The following is a 12,739-nucleotide window of genomic DNA, read 5'->3' as shown; positions in this document are numbered from 1 at the left end:
TTCTTCGATTTTTAGATCCAAATGGTTCACAGATGAACACTTCCAAGGCTCTTATACCTTCCAAAGTATGAACACCGAGAACCTGAATGTAAAGCCGAGTGATTTAGCCGAGCCAGTCGTAGTGAATGGAAAACCCGTTAGTAGTGATTGCTTAAACTCGTTAGTTCGTGATTGCTTAAACAACTTGTAACATTTTTTGATAATAATAACGTTCATAATTTTGTTTTCTCCAACTTTTCTCTTTTTCTTGACTGTGCATTAAAGCATCAAGCAAAATCAACCTAACGTTGCTAACGTACAATTGCATTATTGTAATTGTTGACGACACCGTCGATTATGTCCGAGAGATAGGGCCAGAGCACAGACTTCTGCATAACGCATAATACACAACGCATAAGAGAATCAAGCAATCAGAGTTCTTCATTTCCCTCCTCAGGACAGAAATGAAGAACTCTGATTGATTAATTCTCTTATACGTTATGCAGAAGTCTGTGCTCTGGCCCATACTGGTTTTTCCTTCACTTTTACCTTACCTATGTTATCTTTTCTCTTACATGACTATTCAGTATTATTTTAAGAGACTATTAACTGTGACGAAACAACATATACAATTATGATATTAGGTAATTCTTTTCGCCGGAGAAGCCACACACGATCATTATTATTCCACTGTGCACGGTGCTGTGGAAACTGGTTTCCGCGAAGCAGATCGTTTACTTGATTTTTATCAGAGGTGAGATTGCACTTAACAAAGCGATATTTGAAGCTTGGTATTAAACAGTACAAAAACACAATACGACAGTGTTTGATAGGATGACTGTTTTGATTATCTTTGGCACTTACAAAATTTGAATTTGCATTTATAAATTCTGTGGAATTAACTGCTTAAAAAACTGCTGTTGAGATCTTTCTCTTTACATCTTTTCTTTTCTTTCTTTTATCGCGGATGGAATTGGTATTGTGTCTTTTGTGAAATTCTGTAAGCATTTATTTCTCGACCTGAAATCGAACTAGGAAATGATTGAAATACCGAATCTCTAATGTACAAGAGTATAACGTATTTCAAAATTAATATTTTTTTTCGTTAATATTGCATGATTTTACGCGTTATGTTCTGCTTGTTAATATCTCGGTTATAAATATTTGATTTTGCATGAAGCTTACAAGTAAAGTGAAAGGTTTCTCTTTACATTGTTGTTTCCGGGTTTGTCGTATCTGCTGGCTTCAAATCTTGCAGATATGATTTTGTAATTATATTTATATTGATTGTGCATGCTCTTTCTCAGGCGGGTAAACTCACATCTCTAACTACACATCCCGCGTAATGAATGGATTATGGTAAACTATAAAATATGCTTACACAACTTGCGATGTCTACAACAGGTATCTTGAAAGCATAGACGACCATCGAACTTATTTGTAAGGTGACAGAAAGAATTTAATATAAAAGAAGAGAATATTTAAAAAGTTATAAGATAATTGTACAAAAGTACAATATATATTACTGAAAACAATATAAAGCAAAGTATTGTACAAAAAACAAAGAAAAAAATATTACTTGTACTTATGATTATTCACGAATATTATATCGAGAATATATGACCAAATAAACAATATAGGTGGCAGTTAAATATGTCGTGTACTCTAGAATGCTTTATTATTACTGTTAACTCTTTGCAATCATATTATCTTAAAATGAACGATGCATTATATCAATAAGAAATTGCCTTCCAGTCCATAAACATCATTTTATAAAAAAAAAAATTGTGCTTGTAAAGATACCTTTTCTCAATTTCACCAAAAAAACGATGCTTTCAATTTTAATTTTGGATTTTCACAAATAATTTGCCGATATATGCTTGATATATAAGAAAAACTGGAAAATACTGTGGGCTCTGCAACGTGCGGATATGTTAGATCCACTAATTTGTGGTGTTTTTGGAGAAATTATCCTTGGTAATGTCTTATCTTTATTACACGGCATATGTAAATTGCGCCAAACAGTAGTTTCAGTTTTTATCATTTTATCTTTCATATTTGTGTCTTGTCTATCTCACTCAGAATAGCTCATTGTCACCTTTTAAACTATCATTATCATAGAGCCATTTTTATAGATGTTATTCTTATAATTGTTATTGTTATCTTCGTCGAATATACATTATTTACAAAATTCAAACCATGCTATATATTCAAAATAAGACAAATATGGTCTACTACATTGTGACATTAAAATTGTTTTGAAATGAAAAGGAAATGTAACTGATATCTCGATATATTGGTGCTTTGCGGCTAGTCCATTTTGTCGATGGTTAAGCAAAATAAATATTGCTGACGAACATGACCTTAGTTGGAAGTCGATTTATATGACTGGAGCAGTTGAGATCTTCGCTAATCATCACAGGACGTATAACTGCAAAGTATTGCAAATAGAGAAATAAATTAATTACATATTAGTTGCTTAAGATCGTAGAAACAGAATGAGCGATGGTTCATCTGATATTTTATAAATTAACTAATTGATGTAGAACGCGCGATTGCTTAGATCAAGTGGTTAACAACATCAACAAGATACGTATAGACGAGATAAGTATGGATCAGACGGATGAATACGATGAGAGGACGAAAATCGTGATAGTAGGCGCAGGAATCGCAGGGATCGCGGCAGCTGCAACGCTACAAGAAGCAGGATGTGACTACATCATTTGTGAGGGTACATTTGCAAAATATTTATCAAGAATTTAATAGCTTGCCGTTCTGTAATATACTTATATCTATATATATATATATACGTAATAATGAAGTGAAGTTTTTGTCTATTTAAAACGATATCAATTGAAAATGGATCGCATGCATGGATCGATCTGAAATTTTAACGATAGACATAATATGTCTTTTCTCGTAGTCCAATATTGCTAATAAAATGTATCGGATTATTCTCGTCTATTTCACAGCACAAGATAGAATTGGAGGCAGAATTTTCTCTGTTCCGGTTGGAGAGACCTGTATAGAACTTGGGGCACAATATCTGCACGGTGATGAGGGTGATCTAGCAGAATATTGTCGCGCAAAGAACTTATTGTCGCGCATTTTCGGTACAGACGGTGAAGGATTACTTTTACGAGATAATGGTTGCGCAATTTCGTCGGGTACAGTCCTGGCATGCGATGTCAACGATGTCATACATGATACTCTGCATAATTGCGAACAGTTTTACAGACACAAAGAAACTGAATACGACATAGCCAATAACGAGAGTGTCGGTAACTACCTAAGAAAAAACTTCGAAAAATATTTAGCCGAATGCAACGATCCCGCACCAATTAGAAAGATGAAAGAGGAAGTTTTCGATTTTAAGATGCGGTATCTCCAAGTGGACAACAGCTGCGATTCGATGTACGAATTATCCTTGAAGTTGTGGGGAAAATATGAGGTAAACTTGAATCATTAATAATGCACATTAAAAAGCTAATAATAAACTGTAGAAACGAGTATTAGTAATGACGATTAGTAATGACGTCATGATCCTCCATAGATTGCCGGCAGAGACAAGTACCAAATGTTCAAACAAGGCTACATATCGTTGTTGAACACTCTCGCCGAGGACATAAGCTCGGAGAAATTGCGACTGAACTCTCCCGTAAAATCCATTCGCTGGCTCGATACTTTACCCACTCGAACCACTGCGACAGTACTCGTGGAAACCCGCCAAGGAAAACGAATCTTAGCCGACGCTGTTATCGTCACCTGTTCACTCGGTGTCTTAAAGCACGTCCACGAGAAGATGTTTGATCCACCGTTACCGCGTATTATGAAATGCGCCATCGAGAATCTCGGTTTCGGAGTGGTTAACAAGATCATTCTGCGCTATGACGCACCTTGGTGGTATTCCAGCGTCACTGGTTTCCAAATATTACCGAGCCACTATCGACCTGAGATGCCACAATTGCCAGAGTGGACCTCGTATATCACGGGTTTTGACGTCCTGGCGAATCATACATCTATATTGGTAGGATGGATCTCGGGTGAGGGAGCACGTGCCGTTGAGCATGTTCCCGAAGCAACGATTGGAATGTACGTCACGTCATTGCTGTCGCGATACATGAATCGTTCAATTCCTCTTCCGGTAGATTGCTACACAAGTACATGGTTCTCTAATGAATACATTAGGGGAGGTTATTGTAATATCACGACAAACTGCGAAGCCGCAAATGTCTCAACGTCTACGTTATCTGAACCGATTTGGGCGAAAGTAAAAGACGATTCTTCAGTCCAGGTGAGATTATTGGGCGAGACGCTTTCAAAAATTGATTTTTTTTGTTCTTTGCTAAGTTTCACAATCCTCCAAAGAATTCCGAATTATCAATATTTCATAATCACAGATGTTTGAAACTGTCTCTCTTATTTTGTTACGTAAAATAATACTTGCAAAAGATATCATTTTTTTATGACTCATTGAAATGATTTTCTTTTTTTCTGTAAATGTAACAGGTCCCAGTTATACTGTTAGCCGGCGAGGCCACGCACAATCGTTATTTCTCGACTGTGCACGGAGCTTATGAAACCGGAATTAGCCAAGCCAAACTATGTTTGCTACATCACAGCGTTTCCATGTAAATATGCTAACACAATAGAATTTTGTTCATATATGTTGCGGAACGAGGTATCCTCTATTTATTGCGAAGTCGCTTAAAAACGAGAAATTCCTGTATGCTATATACACGTGTTATTTGCTCTGTACTAATTCATTGCTATCGCTATCTTTTATTACTAATTGTAATTTAATATCGACTCATATTGTCGGTTGTGCACATACAGTTTATTTTAGTTATTAAGCGACTCCGATCTCTCTTTCACTTCCATTTCTGCATTGTTTATTCGTCTCCACTTTCTACCCCGAGAGCACGTTGCTTCTACGTATTGGTGGGTAATACCAGATTAGTTTGTCTTTTTCCTGTTACTCTCCTTATCTCGTCAATTTTTGCGGGCCAGACTGGTTTATCCGCTCGTGCTACGTCAGAACCGGTGTTTCCCCGCTGACCAATCGGCTGTCGATTGGAGACGAGCTACACGCGTTTGGCGCTTAATCTTGGTGAATGTCCCTTTGTTCATTTCCTTCGCATCTTTCCTTCTTTTCACTCATTTAAGCACGAACGTGACAGGAGACAGAGGTGAGTCTAGCATTTAAAGGAATTTAATTTGTTGACGCTGACTTAGATGTTGAAACTTAGATGTGTCAGTGAGAGATTGATATCCGCAATCGATAGTTGAGTAATGAAATAATCATGCCCGAGGGAGTACTGGAGATATAAAAATAATTTTAGTCGTGGAATATATCATCAGGTACATTAAATGTCATCGACATTGTGTTGGTTATAAAATCATCAACCCATTTACGCATTAATGAAACGTTTCCATTGTTATCAGTGGAAAAAATCAATGTTAGTATCATATACGTTGTGTTTATCACCACATTGTGATTTACGATTATGACGAAAATACTTTGAAAACTTATTCGTTTTAACAATTACGAGTCATCTGTTGAAATTGGTCAGTAATTAATATGTAACCATCAGTCTCAGCATCAAAGTGAAAGGAAAAGTAATGATATAATTACGTGTGTCGTCAGCAGAGATTTTATAGCTTTAACTTGCTTTATCATTTCACAGTTAAATTTCGCTGAATAATCTAACATCTTCAGTGGACTGGGACGGAGAATCGCAACATATAGTTAAGACCTCCCCCCACTTCGAGCTCCTCTGCGTGCTTCTCTTCTCCTCGTGCATCTCTCTTCTTACTTTTTCATCGTCTCTTTCGTATACTTCGTACGTAGGATTAGGAGGGAGAGAGCCGATGGGCTTCGCATAATTATCGGTTATCTTCGCCTATGCCTTGACATTAGCATACAATACCCCGTGCATCCTCACAAGTTCCTAACAAACAACCGACGCGACAGGGCCGTCGTTCACGATGAATCTTCGTCTGTTCGTTATTCTTCTGATCCTTGGAACCTCCGTCTGGTCCAGCAAAAATACAGGTGGATTCTTATCGACGATTGTTTCGTATGTTGTCATTTTCTCCTTGTCAGTAGGTCACAATTTTTTTCACAACAAACTGGCCTTTAGTGTTGTTAGATTAAATCATTACTGTGACGATAATATTTGTTTGTGTTCATTGATGTCATTCGAGAATATCATCCGGATTGTGCAGGATTCTCGTACTAAATGATTTATATATACATATATATAAATCATTTAGTGTACGAGAACACACACACACACACACACACACACACACACACACACACACACACACACACACACACACACACACACACACACACATATATATATTGCCACAAAAATTTTCGTTAACACCTTTCAGATCCTTAACATTTTAGGATCCTTAAAATTTTTTTAAGGACAATGTTTTATATTAATTGTAAATTCCAACTTTCGTATATCTTTAATTACTCTCGATCCTCTGAAGTGTTTTTATTGGAAAATCTTTTTTAATTGGGTAGCATATATATACAGGGTGTCCCATTTTAATCCGGCCGGCTAAATAAAATTCGAGGATATTTTCCAGAAAAAAATGTCAGATAAATGTTGCTCAGTTCTAAGGCGGACATTCGATGCCATCAACAATTTTGACCTCGGGTGAAGGGTTCAAGGTCATTCAAGGTCAACTTTTTTTTCTTAAATGGGAACCCCTATTTTTCACATCGGCAATCGATTCTACGTAAAAAAAAAAATGAAACTTTTGTCTGAAGCATTTTTTTTTATAACGCAAACTAATTTCACTTATTCAGCCTCCAAAATTGAAATTTTCAAACTTTCTGAATTTTTCACTCGAGAATGGTGGGGTTTGGGGGGAAATTGCAGAGGACAAAAAGTTCTTGGAATGCTGCAAGGAATTCACTCGAATTTTCGCATAGTTGATCGTGCACTTTTTTCGAGGTACCTCCTAACAGGTAGAACATTGGCGGAAATTTCAATTTTGGAGGCTGAATAAGTGAAATTAGTTTGCGTTATAAAAAAAAATGCTTCAGACAAAAGTTTCATTTTTTTTTTACGTAGAATCGATTGCCGATGAGAAAAATAGGGGTTCCCATTTAAGAAAAAAAAGTTGACCTTGAACCCTTTACCCGAGGTCAAAATTGTTGATGGCATCGAATGTCCCCCTTAGAACTGAGCAACATTTGTATGACATTTTTTTCTGGAAAATATCCTCGAATTTTATTCAGCCGGCCGGATTAAAATGGGACACCCTATATATAAAAGAGTTGTATATAGAGACGTATTTATATTTATATATAATTTACTCTTTATACATTTTCCAGGTAACCACGCTTCATCAAAGAAAAAGAAGAACACTACCAGACTCAATGCAGGCATTGAAAACAATCCCTTCCTTCAACAACCCGTGACGCTTCCTCCTGTAGAAGATAATCCTTTCTTGTTGCAACTTCATAGCAACAAGAGCGAAAGTTTATCAGGAATATTATCTACTATCTCTCTACCGACAGAGAACCAGTCTTCATACATCGCAATATTCAGCAGTGGCAATCCCTTTTTAAACTTTGGACCTGGTTCAAGGATTGATACCGTACCTTTTAATGCTTCAGGGCCTTATGCATCTGCACCCTTTGCGTCAGTTACGCAAGCACCTTATAGACCACCGTCTTATAACATACCAGCACCTCTCAGACCTCAGCCTCCTGCGCCTCAGAGACCTTTTTCGGAAGAAGTTAGACCTCCAACCACACCGTCATTGCTGGATCTAATACCTATTAAAATTGGTTCAACGAAAACAAGATCAGAACTCAGTAAGTGGAATACACGATCGGATCAGTTTTATAAGATTATAAACCTGGAAATTAAAAAAGAGAATAAGAGAGCACAGGCACGATGATTTAAGAGTCTAAGAATTCAAAACGCTCGAGAATTCAGAAACCTCACCATTAGGTCCAAAATACGAAGGGAATGAACGTTTGTGATATTGATTTTAGAATGCGAAGAATACACGAGGGAAATTGTGGGCACAACCGATGTAACATCTCTAGTCGGCACGTCGATCGACGTAGTCAAGGTGAAGAATGTCTGTCGAGATGTAAATCGTCTTGTAGTCGGCGGCACCGAGGCCACGACCGGCGAATTTCCACACATGGTCGCCATCGGCAGAGGCAATTCTAATGACGATTTTACTTTGATGTGCGGCGGCACGCTGATCTCACATGTCTGGGTACTTTCAGCTGCGCATTGCACTTACGGGCCAAAGTATATTCCTGTTATTTTTTTCCTTAAATTATACACAAAAATTTCGACGAAAGCTCTTCCGTGTTTTTTTCTTTGCCATCTCTGTTCGTCTCATCAGTGACTGCAATTAGTGAAATAGATAAAGCCTCGGAAATTACAGACAGATACATACAGATTTTTCTAAGGTTTTTTTCTACACTACTACGAGATACTGTAAACTTCAACAAGTGAAAAATTTATTGACTTGAGAATATTAGACATCAAGGATGTAGAACAGTACAGATTACGAAGATCTGTTCAACAGTTATTTTTTGGGATAATTGGAGAGGCTATTCTTAACGATTCATGTTATTTTGCAGCGGCAGTCCGTCTGTCGCTCGGATGGGTTTTCACTCATTAACGGACCAGCAATCCGGTATCACAATTATCATCAAGACTACGATACGACACCCAGAGTATAATGCACCTGCGATGTATTCGGATATCGCTCTGATAGAACTTCAGAGCGCCGTCATATTTGGCGAGTTAATACGACCAGCTTGTCTTTATCAACAATATGATAAGGTGCCTACATCTGCTTGGGTTAGCGGCTGGGGTGCTACTGAATTCGGTAAGAAACTGAAAAATATCAATCTCAGGGAGTTGCACAGTCCGAAAATTTTAAGAATCTGAGAATTAAAAACAATTTCAGAATTTTACTTCCAGTAGAAATCGATTATTTCTTTTCCAAAACAGTTGAAAATAATCGATTAATGATAAAGGCGTTTAATTTTAGGAAAGAAAATTTTGACATATTTAATTTCCCTAACATCTTCAATTTTTTAATTTTTCATCCATGAGACCTCGATAAAATAAGTGATTTAATTGAAATTCTTTCTATTGTAGAACTTTTAATGAGTCAATAAAAAAATGAAATAATTTAAGTTTAACGATATAATTTCTTTTTCAGCTGGGGATCAATCTGACAAATTGCAGAAAGCTCAGTTGAATTTTATAGACAACCTGGCGTGCACGATACAGTATAATAGTTCCAAAGAGGTTCCATACGGCGTCTCGCCAAGTATGATCTGCGCAGGTGATCCTCATGGCGGTTGGAATAAGGATTCCTGCCAAGGCGATTCCGGAGGACCTTTGCAAGTAGTCCATCCGAATACTCAGTGTCTCTTTCAAGTGATTGGCATCACTAGTTTTGGTCAAGCATGTGCAATGGCTAATTCGCCTGGCGTTTATACTAGAGTTTCCCATTATTTACCCTGGATTGAGAATATCGTCTGGCCGCAAGAGCAATGATCGCGATTTGTTCAACTTTTCAAAAGGTACAAAAAAAAACATCTTTTATTCTTTCCTTGACTAAATCAGACTTCACAATCAGTTCCTCGATAAGTTAGTAATTCAAACGACGTCCGAAACAAATTGACCGTCGCTTGAAAAACAATGTACGAGTATCACTTTTCTGTGTTCACCGTTTCGTAACATAAGATTCATATATCGTACGAGAATAATTTTGCAATTTCAGAGAACGGTCGACGCGTTTGTGCTGACAATTGTTACCCGTAAAGAGAACTATTTTAATCAGTGGTTGCGAGTGGCTAATCGTATATAGTGCTATTTTAATCGATCATGAAAGTGTAATTGAACAGTCTGCAGTTGACTAGAATATCGGAACGGAAAGGTCACGAGAAGGTGTAAGTCGTAGAATGAAAGATTGACATTCGCTTCGTCGATCTTCTGGGCCTTAGAAATCAGGATATTTTACTATCGTGAATGGTTCGCCACGTGAGTCCGTCGCTGTATGGACCATGCGTTGATGGAAACAGGACCCACCACCAACTCCTGCAACAACGAATGAAATAGGTTATAAAGATAACAGAATGAATACTATAATTTGATACGTTTGTGACGATGAGATGATTGAACAAAAAAATACTCAATATATTTTATAATTTGATCTGGAAGTGCCAATAAATAATTCGTATGTTTAACAGTCTATAGTAATTATTTATCGAATAATTTAACGAATATGAATTGCAATTTCTTAATTCGGAAAAATATTTGTTTTTTAACTGCATAAACTTAAAAAAAGAAAAATATTTTGAAATGTAAGAATTTGAGGCGAATGACAATGACAAAACACATACTATTCATAAGTAAATAAATTCATCCTCGCACTAGTCTGTAATATCCGTGCTACCTGTTCTTTATTCCCAAAAACAGTTTCCAGTTCTCCCTCGGTCCGAAGTCATAGGGATTTTGATAGATTTTGCCTTGTGCCTTGTATTTTTGCGATTCTGTGGTATTGATACGTGCTTCGATGCTCGTTTCTCCCCGAGTAATGAGTCTCGCATGGCACAGAGCCAGCGCACCCACTGCGGCTGACGCAGCAACAGTGATCATAGCCGCGAAAATTATCAGTTTTCGGCGCCATTCCTTGGCTTCATTTTCCGCTGCTTGTCTTGCTATTTCTGCCCGTTCCTCCTCAGTTAAGTGAGACAACGACTCTGTCTATGACATCAAATGCATATTAACGTTAATTTTAAAAAGGTAATAAAACTAGATAAAGTGTTAATATTCACAAATTGTTAGCATGAGTGGTAGCACTCACCATAGGAATTATTTCCGAATTATTAAGGCGCACCGGATGACCATCCAGTTCCGGCTCTTGCGCAGGAAAGAACTCCTCGTAAGCAAGCTCTATACCGAAAATCGTGATGAATATAAAGCCGAATATGGCAAAAGCTATGAACTGGAAGAAGTATCGGTGGTTGTAATGACCAACGCAATTGTTTAGCCATGCTGCACATTTTAATTAAGGATGACCAATCGTATGGCATTTTCACGCGAAGATATTTGTTGCTCAACAATGATGTTACAATTAATAGAACAATTTAAATAGATCCATAAGATACATAAGGATACGGCAATGGTGGTCCATCTTGAGAACGCACTTATTGCAGACAGAGCAATGGTGAGTTCTGGGTGGCTTTGGCTTAATGCACTTCTTGCAGATGCTCACAGCCTCTGGAATGAGGCCACCTTGCGGTGGATAGCCCGGTGGTATCTTCAAGCCCATGTAATAGTGGAAGCAGACATTAAGCAGTAACCAATTTCCAACTATTAGTAGAATCACTGTTATGAATGGACTTCGATTCCACCAGTAAGGCAGGCCAACATAGTATGCAATGTATACTATACTTGCAATCAACAAGATCACCATTCCTACAAACGCCTGTGGACTGCAGTGCTTAGTAAATATATTGTGGATATAACGATGTTTATGTTATATGAAATGAAGTACTTTAGGACATTTTCTAGGACTTTCTTATCTACATGATATACAATATTGACATATATGATTTTCAAACTCTTTGTTATGTATTAAACATATACTTTTACATCTATATTAAATAAATTATAAAAAACAAAATGATATTAAATAATGTCTAAGATCTTACAGGACCCAAACAGGCAGTAAAATTCTCGACGAACCAGAACATGGGTTCCATCAATATATCACAAGCGTAACCCCAGTTCAAAAAATCATTATAGAACAGGGACTTGAGAGTGATTTGGAACCGCCATAACCTCTGCTTCAAACTAACTCTTAACATAAATAAAATGAAGTTTTTGTTAAATTCACAGAAGTTAAATACATAGAAGCACACAAAGAAACGATGAGACGAAACTTTTTAATTGAAATTGCACATACAAACATACATATTTCAGTTATTAATTTTTATTAAGAATTAATAAAAGTTTTCGATAAACCTGTTTTAGCAGAATTCAATAATTAGAAATTTAGCAAATTTACCTTATAATTCTCGGCACCTTCGTCAAGGACCATTGTATCCTCGCCATTTTCGCTTCTTTTTTCGAATACCACCAGATATACTCATAATTTTAGCATATTATCACATTTTATGTATTTTGACATCTTGTCACTCGTCGCCATCTTACCCAGTTTTCACCATTCCGCGAACACCTAATATGAAACAGCGACTGATAACGGCTAATAACAATGTCAGAATAACAAGTACGATAACCTCGATCAATCTACGAACCCAGATCTATCCGCCATATTTGTATCAGTCCGAGGAAAAGACCAAGAAAAAGACCAAATAAAGAAATGTATCACTACTAATAAAAATATCATGCGTTGTCAAATAACGCTTGAACGTAGACACAAAGTAGCTCTCACCAACATGAAATGATGGCTGCGTTCCGATATTCACTGCCAGTGCTGAAAATCTATAATATACGTGACACAAACTATTTATTTTCAGTACCGATAGTGAATATCGGAACGCAGCCTATACGCGAGTGGATCCAGTTGAGAATTATCCGCCATTTCTATTACTGGCGGTATTTTCAAACATTATAAACTACAGTTACCAGGAATATTAAAAAATGTATGAAACAATTCAGTAGATATTTTTATAATCACTAATGTAATTATTTGAATACTATTTTCAAATTATGTGTTTAAT

The 12,739-nt window shown here is 36.9% G+C and overlaps 3 protein-coding genes across 5 annotated transcripts in view; 2 read left to right on the top strand and 1 right to left on the bottom strand.

The window, feature by feature from the left end:
- The window catches only part of LOC105185188 (uncharacterized), a 29,562-nt gene extending 22,041 nt beyond the window's left edge, over positions 1-7,521 (top strand). For both annotated transcript variants that reach the window (XM_019842255.2, XM_011144510.3), the window contains exons 9-15: positions 16-136; positions 624-733; positions 2,526-2,710; positions 2,952-3,430; positions 3,533-4,273; positions 4,489-4,610; positions 7,340-7,521. In XM_019842255.2, the coding sequence (XP_019697814.2) occupies positions 16-136; positions 624-733; positions 2,526-2,710; positions 2,952-3,430; positions 3,533-4,273; positions 4,489-4,610; positions 7,340-7,343 (1,762 nt within the window). In that variant the 3' untranslated portion in view covers positions 7,344-7,521. The remainder of the gene's footprint in view (positions 1-15; positions 137-623; positions 734-2,525; positions 2,711-2,951; positions 3,431-3,532; positions 4,274-4,488; positions 4,611-7,339) is intronic.
- On the top strand, positions 5,648-10,237 carry LOC105185197 (serine protease snake). Its single transcript, XM_011144521.3, has 6 exons — positions 5,648-6,034; positions 7,625-7,825; positions 8,009-8,276; positions 8,615-8,865; positions 9,205-9,571; positions 9,772-10,237. The coding sequence occupies exons 1-5, from the start codon at positions 5,968-5,970 to the stop codon at positions 9,543-9,545; spliced, it is 1,128 nt and encodes a 375-aa protein (XP_011142823.1). The 5' UTR covers positions 5,648-5,967; the 3' UTR covers positions 9,546-9,571; positions 9,772-10,237.
- LOC105185208 (palmitoyltransferase ZDHHC16A) lies at positions 9,573-12,483 on the bottom strand. Of its 2 annotated transcripts, XM_011144534.3 has the most exons (7): positions 12,314-12,483; positions 12,064-12,234; positions 11,708-11,855; positions 11,172-11,481; positions 10,858-11,048; positions 10,447-10,757; positions 9,573-10,088 (listed from the first exon to the last, which is right to left on the bottom strand). In XM_011144534.3, exons 2-7 carry the CDS (start codon positions 12,108-12,110, stop codon positions 9,998-10,000), a joined length of 1,098 nt encoding a protein of 365 aa, XP_011142836.1. In that variant the 5' UTR covers positions 12,111-12,234; positions 12,314-12,483; the 3' UTR covers positions 9,573-9,997. The 2 variants fall into 2 exon arrangements, with proteins under 2 accessions (XP_011142836.1, XP_025161906.1); XM_025306121.1 differs by lacking the exons at positions 12,064-12,234; positions 12,314-12,483 and having other exon boundaries at positions 11,172-11,488; positions 11,708-11,836.
- Between the last annotated feature and the right edge of the window lie 256 nt (positions 12,484-12,739).

Source organism: Harpegnathos saltator, unplaced genomic scaffold, assembly GCF_003227715.2.
Source record: "Harpegnathos saltator strain DR-91 unplaced genomic scaffold, Hsal_v8.6 scaffold758, whole genome shotgun sequence".
Classification (NCBI taxonomy): Eukaryota; Metazoa; Arthropoda; class Insecta; order Hymenoptera; family Formicidae; genus Harpegnathos; species Harpegnathos saltator.
The sequence above is the reverse complement of the archived record's forward strand: the minus strand, read 5'-3'. Positions and strand labels throughout refer to the sequence as shown.

Bases quoted from the DNA above. Each gene is read 5' to 3' on its own strand.
- LOC105185197 (XM_011144521.3), top strand. From the start codon at position 5,968: ATGAATCTTCGTCTGTTCGTTATTCTTCTGATCCTTGGAACCTCCGTC. The intron at 6,035-7,624 runs GTGGATTCTTAT...TTAATGCTTCAG, and splicing joins CTGGTCCAGCAAAAATACAG to GGCCTTATGCATCTGCACCC. The intron at 8,277-8,614 runs GTATATTCCTGT...GTTATTTTGCAG, and splicing joins CATTGCACTTACGGGCCAAA to CGGCAGTCCGTCTGTCGCTC.
- LOC105185208 (XM_011144534.3), bottom strand. From the start codon at position 12,110: ATGGCGAGGATACAATGGTCCTTGACGAAGGTGCCGAGAATTATAAG. The intron at 11,049-11,171 runs GTATCCTTATGT...TAAAATGTGCAG, and splicing joins CAAGATGGACCACCATTGCC to CATGGCTAAACAATTGCGTT. The intron at 10,089-10,446 runs GTAGCACGGATA...TCGTTGTTGCAG, and splicing joins TTTTTGGGAATAAAGAACAG to GAGTTGGTGGTGGGTCCTGT.